Consider the following 15,526-nt stretch of genomic DNA (forward strand, 5'->3'; position numbering starts at 1 on the left):
CACTACTTAATAACGAAGTGAACACTGAAGAAATCAAAGAGGAAATCAAAAAAATACCTAGAAACAAATGACAATGGAGACACGACGACCCAAAACCTATGGGATGCAGCAAAAGCAGTTCTAAGAGGGAAGTTTATAGCAATACAATCCTACCTTAAGAAACAGGAAACATCTCGAATAAACAACCTAACCTTGCACGTAAAGCAATTAGAGAAAGAAGAACAAAAAAACCCCAAAGTGAGCAGAAGGAAAGAAATCATAAAAATCAGATCAGAAATAAATGAAAAAGAAATGAAGGAAACGATAGCAAAGATCATTAAAACTAAAAGCTGGTTCTTTGAGAAGATAAACAAAATTGATAAACCATTAGCCAGACTCATCAAGAAAAAAAGGGAGAAGACTCAAATCAATAGAATTAGAAATGAAAAAGGAGAAGTGACTGCAGAAATACAAAAGATCATGAGAGATTACTACAAGCAACTCTATGCCAATAAAATGGACAACCTGGAAGAAATGGACAAATTCTTAGAAATGCACAACCTGCCAAGACTGAATCAGGAAGAAATAGAAAATATGAACAGACCAATCACAAGCACTGAGATTGAAACTGTGATTAAAAATCTTCCAACAAACAAAAGCCCAGGACCAGATGGCTTCACAGGCGAATTTTATCAAACATTTAGAGAAGAGCTAACACCTTCCTTCTCAAACTCTTCCAAAATATAGCAGAGGGAGGAACACTCCCAAACTCATTCTACAAGGCCACCATCACCCTGATACCAAAACCAGACAAGGATGTCACAAAGAAAGAAAACTACAGGCCAATATCACTGATGAACATAGATGCAAAAATCCTCAACAAAATACTAGCAAACAGAATCCAACAGCACATTAAAAGAATCATACACCATGATCAAGTGGGGTTTATTCCAGGAATGCAAGGATTCTTCAATATATGGAAATCAATCAATGTAACACACCATATTAACAAATTGAAGGAGAAAAACCGTATGGTCATCTCAATAGATGCAGAGAAAACTTTTGACAAAATTCAACACCCATTTATGATAAAAATCCTCCAGAAAGTAGGCACAGAGGGAACTTTCCTCAACATAATAAAGGCCATATATGACAAACCCACAGCCAATATCATCCTCAATGGTGAAAAACTGAAAGCATTTCCACTAAGATCAGGAACAAGACAAGGTTGCCCACTCTCACCACTCTTATTCAACATAGTTTGGAAGTTTTAGCCACAGCAATCAGAGAAGAAAAGGAAATAAAAGGAATCCAAATCGGAAAAGAAGAAGTAAAGCTGTCACTGTTTGCAGATGACGTGATACTATACATAGAGAATCCTAAAGATGCTACCAGAATACTACTAGAGCTAATCAATGAATTTGGTAAAGTAGTAGGACACAAAATTAATGCAAAGAAATCTCTGGCATTCCTATACACTAATGATGAAAAATCTGAAAGTGAAATCAAGAAAACACTCCCATTTACCACTGCAACAGAAAGAATAAAATATCTAGGAATAAACCTACCTAAGGAGACAAAAGACCTGTATGCAGAAAATTATAAGACACTGATGAAAGAAATTAAAGATGATACAAATAGATGGAGAGATATACCATGTTCTTGGATTGGAAGAATCAACATTGTGCAAATGACTCTACTACCCAAAGCAATCTACAGATTCAATGCAATCCCTATCAAACTACCACTGGCATTTTTCACAGAACTAGAACAAAAAATTTCACAATTTGTATGGAAACACAAAAGACCCCAAATAGCCAAAGCAATCTTGAGAACGAAAAACGGAGCTGGAGGAATCAGGCTCCCTGACTTCAGACTATACTACAAAGCTACAGTAATCAAGACAGTATGGTACTGGCATAAAAACAGAAAGATAGATCAATGGAACAGGATAGAAAGCCCAGAGATAAACCCACGCACATATGGTCACCTTATCTTTGATAAAGGAGGCAGGAATGTACAGTGGAGAAAGGAGAGCCTCTTCAATAAGTGGTGCTGGGAAAACTGGATAGGTACATGTAAAAGTATGAGATTAGATCACTCCCTAACACCATACACAAAAATAAGCTCAAAATGGATTAAAGACCTAAATGTAAGGCCAGAAACTATCAAACTCTTAGAGGAACATAGGCAGAACCCTCTATGACATAAATCACAGCAAGATCCTTTTTGACCCACTTCCTAGAGAAATGGTAATAAAAACAAAAATAAACAAATGGGACCTAATGAAACTGCAAAGCTTTTGCACAGCACAGGAAACCATAAACAAGACCAAAAGACAACCCTCAGAATGGGAGAAAATATTTGCAAATCAAGCAACTGACAAAGGATTAATCTCCAAAATTTACAAGCAGCTCATGCAGCTCAATAACAAAAAAACAAACAACCCAATCCAAAAATGGGCAGAAGACCTAAATAGACATTCCTCCAAAGAAGGTATACAGACTGCCAACAAACACATGAAAGAATGTTCAACATCATTAATCATTAGAGAAATGCAAATCAAAACTTCAATGAGATATCATCTCACACCAGTCAGAATGGCCATCATCAAAAAATCTAGAAACAATAAATGCTGGAGAGGGTGTGGAGAAAAGGGAACACTCTTGCACTGTTGGTGGGAATGTGAATTGGTACAGCCACTATGGAGAACAGTATGGAGGTTCCTTAAAAAACTACAACTAGAACTACCATATGACCCAGCAATCCCACTACTGGGCATATACCCTGAGAAAACCATAATTCAAAAAGAGTCATGTACCAAAACGTACATTGCAGCTCTATTTACAAGAGCCCAGAGATGGAAACAACCTAAGTGTCCATCATCAGATGAATGGATAAAGAAGATGTGGCACATATATACAATGGAATATTACTCAGCCATAAAAAGAAACAAAATTGAGTTATTTGTAATGAGGTGGATGGACCTAGAGTCTGTCATACAGAGTGAAGTAATTCAGAAAGAGAAAGACAAATACCGTATGCTAACACATATATATGGAATTTAAGGGAAAAAATGTCATGAAGAACCTAGGGCTAAGACAGGAATAAAAACACAGACCTACTAGAGAATGGACTTGAGGATATGGGAAGGGGGAAGGGTAAGCTGTGACAAAGCGAGAGAGTGGCATGGACATATATACACTACCAAACGTAAAATAGATAGCTAGTGGGAAGCAGCCGCATAGTACAAGGAGATCAGCTCGGTGCTTCGTGACCACCTAGACGGGTGGGATAGGGAGGGTGGGAGGGAGGGAGACGCAAGAGGGAAGAGATATGGGAACATATGTATATGTATAACTGATTCACTTTGTTATAAAGCAGAAACTAACACACCATTGTAAAGCAATTATACTCCAATAAAGATGTTAAAAAAAAAAAGTAAAAATTGGTATAACCTTTCCAAGACAATCTAACAATATCTATCAAAATTTTAAATGTGCATACCCTTTGTCCCAGTAATTTCATTTCTAAACGAAATGGTGAAAGAAATAGTTTTATTTCGGGAACCAAAAGAGAGTAGTAATTCACTCTTCTTACTTTCTTTTTTAATAGTTACTAATTGAACAGGTCAGTTCAAATAAGACAAAAGATTTAGGCAAAAATTACATAAAAATTAAAACAAATTTTAGCACACACAGCTAATAGTAACAAGTTAAGTTTTTCACACTTTTACTTACAGCTACTGGACATAGATTTATCTCTTCTGATGTTTCTGTGAGGTATAAAGGCAAATAGAATGATTTATCTCCATTTTATAGGTAAGTAAGTGGAATTAAGTCAGACAAAAAAAAGCTTTTTGTCAGTTTTGCCACTTACTTCCAGACACTTGGGATGAATTACTTAATTTCTCTGGCCCTTACTTTCCTCGTAATGCCACTTACTCCACAGGATTCCTGTGGGGATTAGAAGAGATGACACAACAGAATGGAACCTAGTCCTCTGACTACAAATCCCTTTCATAGTTCTCTACTTGACCATGACTGCTCCCTCATAGTTTTACCATAATTCTAAGGATCTATGCAAAAGTAGCCATACTCCACAACTAGCAATATGGCCTTTCCATTCTCATTATTCCTGATACATTTGGTCCTTGTGTGAACACAAACAGGAAAATGCCCTCATGAGGCTACCTGGGAGATAAATTAATATATAAAGAATTAAATACAAAACAGTGCTAAGACAGAGCTAAATCACAAAACTGTAAGAGCACCAGGAGCCCCTAACACAGAGAGCCTCAGGGACAGTTGACCAAAAGAAGCAACACCTGAAATGGGTCCCAAAATGATTAGTAGGAGATACTTTTGATAGTCATAGTAATCTGAGTTTGAAAACATTGCTGTAAGTTCCATACAGCAGGCCTGTCTAGCTTACTCACCTCTGTATCTCAAGTACAGGGCCAACAGCTCAGATAAGCAGGTGCTTAATTAATAATGGTTGAACACATGAGTGGTTATTCCTAAGGTCACTGACCTTCACACCTGGGCTCACAAAGAGACGTTCTTAATTATGTAAAATGAAATTCATGGTAAATTTGTTTTTAAAGATTGTGTATTAAAATAATCTTTATTTGAGACTAATTTTTTGCCATCACTTTACCTATTGCACTTTGTTTTAAGAAACTTTAAGTGGGTATTAACACTTATTGTGTATTATTACTTCTATCATATAGTACTCTCTTGTCATATTACAATATTGTGGCTACAAAAAGCAAAAACACTTTCACTTTTAGTATAATACTTCCTCTTCTTCAGGGCTTTTTCCTGAAGCCTATTAATGGCTCTCCATGAACCCTAAGTTAAAAACTTCTGATTCACATATTCACAAGCTAACTCACATCCATCTCAACGTCAGTACCACTTAAAAACACACTGCTACCTGCTAAATCTTGTCTCGACTCAAGACCTCTGAGCTCCATATCCATGTAGCCGATAGTCTGTCATCTCCACCCCTACCAAATGCCCCAAAGGTGCCTCCAGCTCATAACGTCCAAAACTAAGCCCATATTTTGGAGGCTTGCTTCTCTCTCTTTATTTCCCTCCTCAATGCATAGCACCACCATTAACCAAAAACAGAAAAATGAGCACTGTTTTTCCTCCTCATTCTGACCCTCCACCTAATCAACCAACCCAACCTAATCTCCCAAATACTGCTGTCTTCTTTCCTCTATTTCTGTTGCCAGTGCCCTGATTTAGGGCTTCATTTATTTACTTTTTTAACAAACCCTTAAATAGGACTTACTCTGTGCCAGACAATGATTTAAACACTTAAAAAAATTAATTTAATCCACAGAACAAATCTATGACATTCTTTAACTTTAATTCACAGATGAAAAAACTGTGAATGACAAGGCATTTTCTAGTAAAAGTTTTGAAATTTAAATGCTCTTAAGTGTAAGCAAAAAAAAAAAAAAAAAAGATTTATTGCACTCTCCTACCCTAAGGTGTAACTAACAATTCTACAACACTATTAAAGAGAAGCATCGCCTATCAGGCAACCCAAATGCAATTTTAATATGCATAAGTCAAGACAAAGTACCAGACCTCGCTGGTACTCAAAAAAATCATGCATTTTTTAGAATTTTCTAACTTGGTTGATTATAAATCTATTAATAGAGATGAAAAAAAATTTTTTGCAGTAAATACTCCTAAACCTGCACAAAGTAAGCCATCATAATGACCTTTTAACTTTAAAAAGTCAAAGTACAAAAGCTGATATATATCAACTTTGAAGTATAACCAAACAGCTCTTATAACTTTTTTCCACTACTAATGGGCTCAACCAACCAACAAGTTGTTTGTGCCTACCAAAAATGCAAAGAGAAAGCAAATCATGCCACCGTGTTCACTTACTTTGACAAGTACAGGATTTTATGCAAAATAAGTACTGCAGTGCTCTGTGGGGTAGCTACCAAAATATTACATTTTGGCTTTACTTCTCTATTTTGAAAGTAAAGAAATATAAATATTTCTGATTAATATTTTTAAGTCCTCCACCAAATCCACAAGCAGAAATTGATTATCACCAACACACTTCACAAAACCTATCCAAATGTAAAAATCTTTTATCTTTAAAACCACTTAAATGCAAAATTATAAATCTGACTAATATTGTATATTGATAGCAGCACAGAAGAGAGAAATGAAATAATTTTAAAATAGTTAAAATTATACTTTAAAAACAACAGGTAATTTGTTAGAATGTAGTCCCTTAAGGTCAGGAAGAAGACAGATCCTTCTTGCCACTCCTATTCAACACTGTGGCAAAAAAAAAAAAAAAAAAAAAACTAATTAGGCAAAAAATAAATTATAAAAGGGGCACCTAGATTGGACAGGAAGAAGAAAAATTATCTTCATTTGCCGATGAAATGATCTTAAATGGAGAAAATCCTAAGGAATTCACTAAAAAACTATTAGAACTACAAAATGTGTTCTCCAAGGTTGCATGACACAAGATCAATATACTAAAACCAATTATATTTCTATACTTTTGCAATGAACAATCCAGAAGTGAAATTAAGAAAACAATTCCAGGACATCCCTGGTGGCGCAGTGGTTAAGAATCTGCCTGCCAACGCAGGGGACACGGGTTCGAGCCCTGGTCCGGGATGATCCCACATGCCACAGAGCAACTAAGCCCGTGCACCACAACTACTGAGCCAGCGCTCTAGAGCCCACAAGCCACAGCTACTGAGCCCAGGTGCCACAACTACTGAAGCCCGCGTGCCTAGAGCCCATGCTCTGCAACAAGAGAAGCCACTGCAATGAGAAGCCCGCGCACCACAACGAAGAGTCGCCCCCCACTCGCCACAACTAGAGAAAGCCCGCGTGCAGCAACAAAAACCCAACACATTATAAAAGGGTGACAACACTGCTCCGGGAGAGCATTCACATAGTAAACTACAATGTGAAAGGTCTCCCCCAGAATGCTGCAATGAAGCAGCTTAGATGTAGTCAGACTCTCTTTGACAGCTCTTCAAAAACGCTTTCCCTTAAGTCTCATGCATGTTTAATTCAAACTTATGCATATTTTCAATAAATAACTATGCCAGCCAATGAATTATATATGTTGATTTCTTAAAAACGGCATCTTTCAAGTTTTATTCACATTTTGAGCAAATAATTAAATCCTCGTAGCAATTCAAATCATTTACATGGCTACTTTTTATTCTGTTTATTTTAATTTCATTTCGATTCCTTTAATAGACATTATATTCACATGGTTCAAAAATTCAAATGGGTAAAATGTCTCCCTCCCACTGTGCCTCTCAGACACACATTTCCCATCTTTGGAGGCAACAAATGTTATCAGTTAGTTCCTTGTGTATCCTTCACATCTTCAAGCAAAATAGGCATATTCTTTTCTCTCCTTTCCTACATAAAGTGGTAGCATACTTTACATATTGTCCTGTACCTTCTTTTTTCACTTATCTTGGCAACTGTTTCACATCAGGGCATAAAGTTTTCTCCTTTTTAATGGTTGCGTAGTATTCCGTTTTGTGGATATACAGTATTTTATTCCTTTGATAACTTTAATTGGAAAAGATTTGAGAAAAAGATGCAGCTCCCAGGGCAAGAGTTGCTAACCCTGCACCTGTAGAAGGGCTTCAGAAGATATGCAAATCCCCTAAAATGGTGTGTATGTATCCATATGTATTTCTGTGGGCAGAAAACCTGCATACCATTCACCACAACATCAAAGAAAGCTGTGACCCAAGCAAAAGTTAAGAACTACTGTACAATATAACTTGTGCATAGGTGTTCAATAAGCATAGGTTGAACAGAATTCTGGTCTAGGCTTCTGCTAATTTTTGTACTACAAGACAGAAGGACTAAATTAAACACTAATATAATCCAAAACTCTTATGTACTTTATAGAACCTTTTCCCCACTTGTTTTCTGAGAAGGGCTTTATTTTTCCTATGCACTATGAACAGGAGTACTAAGAGGGAAAAGAACCAATCATTTAAAGTAACTGAATAATCAAAAGTTGAATAAATAAGCTGTTGTTCACCATAACTGACAACATCAGAGGCATCTTTGATGTCCCTTAAAACTCTTTGTAATGTTTCATAGAGTCCTTCCTGAGAAAATTAGATCATTAGTAATGTAGTTGTATACTTCCTACCACATGCCAGGAAACAGAACAGAAGCTTTACATTTATTATCTTGTTTAATGCTCAAGACAATCACTTAAGGCAGCTATATTTCCCCCCTTTTACAGGTAAGGAAACAGAGGATTTAAGAGGTTAAAGTTAAGATATTTACTTAATCAGAACCACTTAACCATTAAATGGGAGAGCAAGACCAAAACATTGCCTCACTCTCACCTTCAAGACTCCAAATCTCATGAACTTTACACAATTACCATAGTGCCTGAAGTCCAAAATGCAATTTTGATCATTATAGGGAGGTGGTATAATGCACTGAAGGGTTTTTTTTAAAGATTACTTTTAACATCAGGTGATAAGCGATGACAGCTGTCAAATGCATTACAGCTGTTTCTACCAGGTTTTTTGTTTTTTCTCCTGGTAAACCGTGTTATCCCTTTGATTTCTATGAACTCATCTAAACAAAACAAAACATCCTTCCCATGTCATCGATTTCAAAACGGCTCTGTGATGAGCATTTCGCTGAGCTGTTAATCATGAAAGTTGAAGGCCTAAGACAACTTTTTCATTAGAAAGGAAAGTCTGTTACATTCTTCTCCTTCGAGACCCAAAGCCTGAAGTCAACGCTTTAGGCAGGACTCAAACCGAGGTTCGAGGCAACACTGAACAGGAAAAGCAACTGTACCGCTGAGCCCCCAAATCACCTTCATTACTCCCTTCCTTTCTCCCTTCCCCCACGAGTGGAAAAAAGTTAAAACTGCTGCGCAGCACCAAGAGCCCTGAGCGCTGGCTGCGGCTGAGAGCTGAAGCCCGCGGTGCAAGGAAAGCTGTGAGACCAGTGCCTAGTTTGTGGCCCCTTTCTTGCCTTCGCTCCCCTCCGAAGCCACGCATCGCGATCCTCCCCGACCCTCCATGCCAGGAATGCCAGGTCCACGCCCAGCCTGCAAACTCTCCCCAGCCCCCTGGTCGCATAGCCTCCCCCGGGGGCTCACCATTGCAGCCCACGGATGAAGGCGCGGGCGGGCAGGCCGGCCGGCTGGGGAATCCGTTACCGCGACTCGGGATCCATTCGCGCCAACAACTTCTCCCGCGAAGTGGAAGGAGGTCGAGGCAGCGGCGCCCTGTGATGACGTCACGAGGTGCGCAGCTTCCTGTGGGCCCAGGCCGGGAGGCGGGAGGCGGGAGATGCCACGTGGGCCCAGGTGCAGCCCCCGAGACCCGCAGGCCGCCGCAATCGCGAGGAGAGGCAGGGCCCAGGACCGCGCCCAGATTTGCGTCTTCCGCTTCTCTAAGGGCCTCTCAAGTGGGGAGGTTCTGAGATTGATTTCCCCCGAGGGCGGGCACGTTTAGAGAATGCAATGCCCCCCTCCTTTAAATGTAGCTTTAAAATGTTTCTATTACCAGCCAAAGTAAGACACCTTTTAGGTATACGTTTCACATATTACTTTTTAATATCTATTCTGAAACAAAAATTTCACCAAACAGTACTTACCCCGATTTTTTTTTTAATGTTTGACCAGTCGAATTGGTCTTTTCGCCTACTTTTAAGTGGAGACCCACAGTTTGAAAACACATTTAGGACAATTTTATGTTGTATAATTCCAGGGCAAAAAAGACTTTGATAAAATAGTCATTACTACCCACACCATTTTATAAGTGAAAAATATAAGGCCCAAACAAGCTAAGGGTCCTAGCTGGGAATCTAGGCCTCCAAATTCCCAAACCTGCGTGGCTGAGTCCCTCAAAGGGGTGTGTGAAACCAAGACATAAACAAGGTACATCTTCTCCCTAGAAGAACAATGATCCCGAAAGCTTTGGAGTAAACAAGTTTTATATTAATAGATAAGCAACTGAACTGTGGAATAGCATGTGACATTTGCATACAATTTTAAGAGAAGACATGAGGCCTTAAGGAGTTTAATGGGAAGAGCAATATCTCCAGCTTTGGCCCTAGACTTTCAAATCCTTATCCACCCACCCCCTGTTCCGTCTTGCATTTTATCACACCCATATCTCTACAGTGAAAGATAGCAAAGTCTTCAGGAATAAAACAGAGGCTAAGCATGGAGAGCTCCTATTTATTAACTGCCCACTGTCGTATGTGCCAGGCATGCAGCTATGGACTATCCCAGTTTAACTCGTCTAATACCCACAATGACACTGGCTACTATTATTATCCCCAATTTACAAAGGAGTAAACTATAGCTTATGAACAGGGCCTCATTGCATGGGACTCTCGGAAGCCAATATGCTAGGGTTCCTAGCCCCACCACATGCTAATTATGTAACCATGGGCAAGTTACTATGCCTCAAGTTTCCTCAACTGTAAAACAAGGATAATAGTACTATGTTCTTCATAAGGTTATGAAACTGCTCCTGGCACATAAGCAGATAATAATCTTTTTTTTTAAGTCAGCTATTATCATTATTATTACACAAGGTTAGGTATTATCAAGGGAGATGGTTCCAAAAATGAACTTATCTACACCATAATTTTACTCAGGAACATACTTGATTGGGGAGGAGGGGAGTCATTAGATCCTTTGAGAAATCAATAATCTATGAAGCTACTCCCCAGAAAACTGTACATAGCAGACACATCACATAAATTTTTGCCTATAACTTAAGAGAACCTAAACCAATTTACAATGTTCATTGTGTTATAAATAAGCAAATAAGATGTATATTAAATGTTTTACATATCTTTTACATTATATTACTTTAAACTTTTGCATTCCTTTTTTAGTATTTTGAAGCCTTCCTTGAATTCAGGTGAGAATTAAGTCAGAAGACTATAACTTCCAGAAAGATACTGAACTGAATTTGTTGGATTGTTTTCTTTTTTCCTCAATAAATTTATTTATTTATTTGTGTGTTTATTTATTTATTTTTGGCTGCGTTGGGTCTTTGTTGCTGCACAAGGGTTTTCTCTAGTTGCGGTGAGCGGGGAATACTCTTCACTGCAGTGAGCGGGCTTCTCATTGCAGTGGCTTCTCTTATTGCAGAGCACGGGTTCTAGGCCCACAGGCTTCAGTAGTTGTGGCGCGTGGGCTCTAAAGCACAGTAATTGTGGCGCACGGGCTTAGTTGCCCCGTGGCATTGGATTGTTTTCTTTAGGAACATTTTTTTTTTTTTTTTTTTTTTGCGGTACGCGGGCCTCTCACTGTTGCGGTCTCTCCCGTTGTGCAGCACAGGCTCCGGATGCGCAGGCTCAGCGGCCATGGCTCGCGGGCACAGCCGCTCCGCGGCATGTGGGATCTTCCCGGACCAGGGCACGAACCCGTGTCCCCTGCATCGGCAGGCGGACTCTCAACCACTGCGCCACCAGGGGAGCTCTCTTTAGGAACATTTACTTGGAAATATTCTATCTCAAAAATGTACCAGGACTTCCCTGGTGGTGCAGTGGTTAGGAATCCGCCTGCCAATGCAGGGCACATGGGTTCGAGCCCTGGTCAGGGAGGATCCCACATGCCGCGGAGAGGCTAGGCCTGTGCACCACAACTACTGAGCTCGCGAGCCACAGCTACTGAGCCCATGAGCCACAACTACGGAGCCCGCGTGCCACAACTGCTGGGGTCCGGGCGCCTGGAGCCCGCACTCCACGAGAGGCGGGGCTGCCACAGTGAGAGGCCTGCGCACCACAGCGAGGAGTAGCCCCCACTCGCTGCAACTAGAGAAAGTCCATGCACAGCAACAAAGACCCAACACAGCCATAAATAAATAAATAAATAAAATAAAAATTTTTTTTAATGTTCCAGATTTAAAACGGCTGTATATGCTTTGATACTTCTCCCCAAATGTGGGCTGACCTGTGACTGATTTGATCTAAGAATATGGTGGGAATGATACTATGACGGTTCCAAATGTAAGCTTTAAGAGGACCAGCAACTCTCATCTTGCTCTCTTGAAGCCCTGAGCCACCATGTAAAGCAGGAGAAGGGGCCAGTTGAGCCCAGGCTTACAGCCATCTCCACCAGGTACCAGGCTTGTAAGTGAAACCATCTTGGACCCACCATACCAGCTGCTAGTCGAATTCCACTAAGTGACCCCAGTCAGCACTACGTAGAGTAGAAAAATCATCTAGTCAAGGCTTGCCTAAATTCTCTGACCCACAGTAGTGTGAGCATAATAAGATTATTGTTCTTTTAAGGTACTAAGTTTGGGGTAGATTGTTGTAAAGTAATAGATAAACAGAAATGTTTTAAAGAACCCAAAGTGTAACAAAAAATAAGCAGGAACAGAATATTCATGCTTATTTTCTCCACTGTGGTGATTTTGATGCATCATTCAACAAATATTTATTGAACATCTGCTGTGTGTCGGCACTTTTTTATGTGCATGCTGGGAAACCATAGTAAACAAGACAGACAGTCCTAGCTTCCCTAAAGTTCATATTTTTGAGGAAAAGAGAAAAATAAGTAAGTAGACAAAAATAAATTCTGTATTTTCAGATAAGGTAAGTGCTATAAAGAAAGACTTCATGAGACTTCAGGCCAAAAGATTGCTGTGATCCCATCATTTTACACTTTGTATTTTATGGCCAAAAAAAGAAAAAAAAAGATTGCTATGTGTTTTGTGGCAAAATATGATACTCATTGGTTTCCCATGGCAGAGAAATTTGAAGAGTGCTGAAAAGATTACCAAACATGATTTTTTTTTAATTTGTCTGTAGGAGAGCAGCAGAGTCTCCTGTTAGGTTTGTTTCTGCATAATAACTGCATCTGGATTTTAACCTTTACAGGGCACTAGTCTATAACAGTGTCTAATTTGAATTTATTCCAGGCAAAAAACCAGCCCCTTCCATCTCTGTGTGGCCTTTCTTCAACAATGAGAATAAAATGATAATAGGTCATAACTACTCCCATCTCTCGGGGGGGGTTTTTGGCTGTGTCAAGCGGTATTAATTCCCCGACCAGCGATGGAACCCGTGCCCCCTGCAGTGGAAGTGCAGAGTCTTAACCACTGGACCACCAGGGAAGTTCCCCATCTTTCACTATTAACTGAAAGACTACAATAATGCATCTCTAAGAAACTGAGGATACACAAAGAAAGAATAAAACAAAATAGGCCTGTTGATTTTTAGATAGTTTTTTTTAGAGAAGCCCAGAAAGTCATTTTTTGGTGATGTAAACATTAGCTAACAAAGATTCCTTGCATGTTTTCTTGAAAGTATTTTCATAAAAACTGTCTGCTCATGTTTTCCTTAGTCATGCTTTCCTTAGTTCAGCTCTTCTTGGTATAAATGTTTCTGAAACCAGCTAATGAATAAATAAGACCAATAATTCTTTTGTAGAGTAACACTGGTAACATAACACAGCAATTGAATAAATACTGCAGTTTCCAGAATTAAGGGCATCTCTAAAAGCCTAAAATATTTTTTAAATATTTTTTTCTTTTAATAATGGTTTGAGACCTATCACAGAGAAGACCCATCTTAAGGGATATATTATGTATTGGATCTGATCACCTGATGCTCACTGGCCTTCTCTTAATCCTTAAAAGAAAGGGCTTCAAACAAAGCCAATTTTGTGAAAGTTAGGGATCTCTTTCCCTCCTCCACTTAGGGATATATCACTGGTAGAAGAATTGTTGACATTCCCTGAAGAACTCTTTACCTGAAAAGTTAGAATATTGACAGTGACATCTCTACTAGTATGTTTCTAAATGTGTGAATAGTTGGATTAAGCGAATAATAATTGGTTCTCTTTCCATAACATATACAGGGAGTTAAATCATTGCCCTCCCCAAAATGACTCAAAAGCTGTGTGTTAGAAAGCGCATGACTTGAATTTTGGTCATTCTTTATAATCTAACTAACTACTGCCATATATAAGTGAAAAACAATCGCAAAGGGCAGTATAAATTCTCAGCGTTAATGCCTGTGCCTTAGTTAACTTATCTGTGTGATGGGAATAACTCTTTACTTGGAGTCACTTGGAAATGCTTTTCAAGAGCACAATAGTTACATTGTCTTTCACATAGACTTTTATAAATCGGCAGAAATCAATCGAATTTTCACTGTGCAACAACAAATGTGACTTTCTGCCCTCTAGATAAATATTAGCATGTCCTGCTTTGTCAGGGTTTATTGGAACATTTTCCTTATAGAAAACAATCCGTTAGGCAGCTTGTCCTTTTCTGTGTTTGTGATACCTGCAGAGATCCAGAACAATGATGTTGACCTTGTAATCCATTTATGAATATAATCATTAAGTCATAATCTGTCACCATTAAAGTGGACTTAAGAAATTAGGCACTATGTCATTTATCTTAATTCTTGGATGAATTAAGATTATCATATTAATCATATTAATATGATCAATCATTAATATGATTATTCTTGAGTAATCTAAATTTATATAAACTTGACTGATGATATTTTACAAATAATAAAGTTTGTTACATTAATAAATCAGTCTCTTCACTTAAGTTAGAAGAAACATTTACATTTAAAAAAGAAAATTTAACAAAAAGCATATAACTTTACTATTGACATACACATTTGATTATATATGTAATGTATCTCAAATTGTGAATTAATTCCCTAAAATATTCATTGGCAATTTTAAAGGTGTTTATAGACAGAGTAACAGGAATGCCAACAGTATTTTGTAGCTATGGTAGATTTTACGATTAGGCTAATCTTTCATTCTCCAAGTCCTACAAATCAAAGTAATTCTAGAATTTTTTTGTTGTTTCATAGGAATAATGTGAGGCGTAGCAAATAAAGGAAACTACAATAAGTTATTTGAGAACTGCTGCTATAGTAAGAATGACCACATACTTGGATATTATAGACCTTTAAGACTCTTGAGAATCTGAGCTTCTATAATAAGATACACCTAGAATTATTATTCATATTTCAACAAAGTTTGCAATAAAAACATTTTTGAACTTCCTTGAAATCTCACGGGTCATCTTTCTCAACATGCAGTTTAAACAGAATTGAACGTAATCACTGTTTATACAGAGTAGTGTATATTAGAGGTTAAAAAAAAAATCTTGTAAATGAACACAAGTCAGAATAGAAAAGACGCATGAAAAAGGAATTCCCATAAATTCTCATCTTCCGTAAAATATACAGCAAAATCTTATTCATATGACGTATGATTCATTGCCACAAAAAGGATGTAAACAATACTTTTAACATATGCATTTAAATTGCTACTTCCTATAGGAAGAGCTAACCTTGCTTTAAGACAAAGTCAAGTGCTTTGGACTCTATTTTAAAATATTTTACCTGGTTTGATGCCTTTCTATAAATATTATCATTAGCTCTGGGATGGTGGGAAGCATTATAACTGGTAAAGTAAATACAGAGTATCACTAATACCTGGGATTCCCTAAACATTTTTCAGAAAATGTTTATTTTAGTCT

The 15,526-nt window shown here is 38.2% G+C and overlaps 1 protein-coding gene across 2 annotated transcripts in view; it reads right to left on the reverse strand.

The window, feature by feature from the left end:
• RFC1 (replication factor C subunit 1) overlaps positions 1–9,269 on the reverse strand; it is an 80,427-nt gene extending 71,158 nt beyond the window's left edge. For both annotated transcript variants that reach the window (XM_030881061.3, XM_030881062.3), the window contains exon 1: positions 9,142–9,269. In XM_030881061.3, the coding sequence (XP_030736921.1) occupies positions 9,142–9,144 (3 nt within the window). In that variant the 5' untranslated portion in view covers positions 9,145–9,269. The remainder of the gene's footprint in view (positions 1–9,141) is intronic.
• Between the last annotated feature and the right edge of the window lie 6,257 nt (positions 9,270–15,526).

Source organism: Globicephala melas, chromosome 5, assembly GCF_963455315.2.
Source record: "Globicephala melas chromosome 5, mGloMel1.2, whole genome shotgun sequence".
Classification (NCBI taxonomy): domain Eukaryota; kingdom Metazoa; phylum Chordata; class Mammalia; order Artiodactyla; family Delphinidae; genus Globicephala; species Globicephala melas.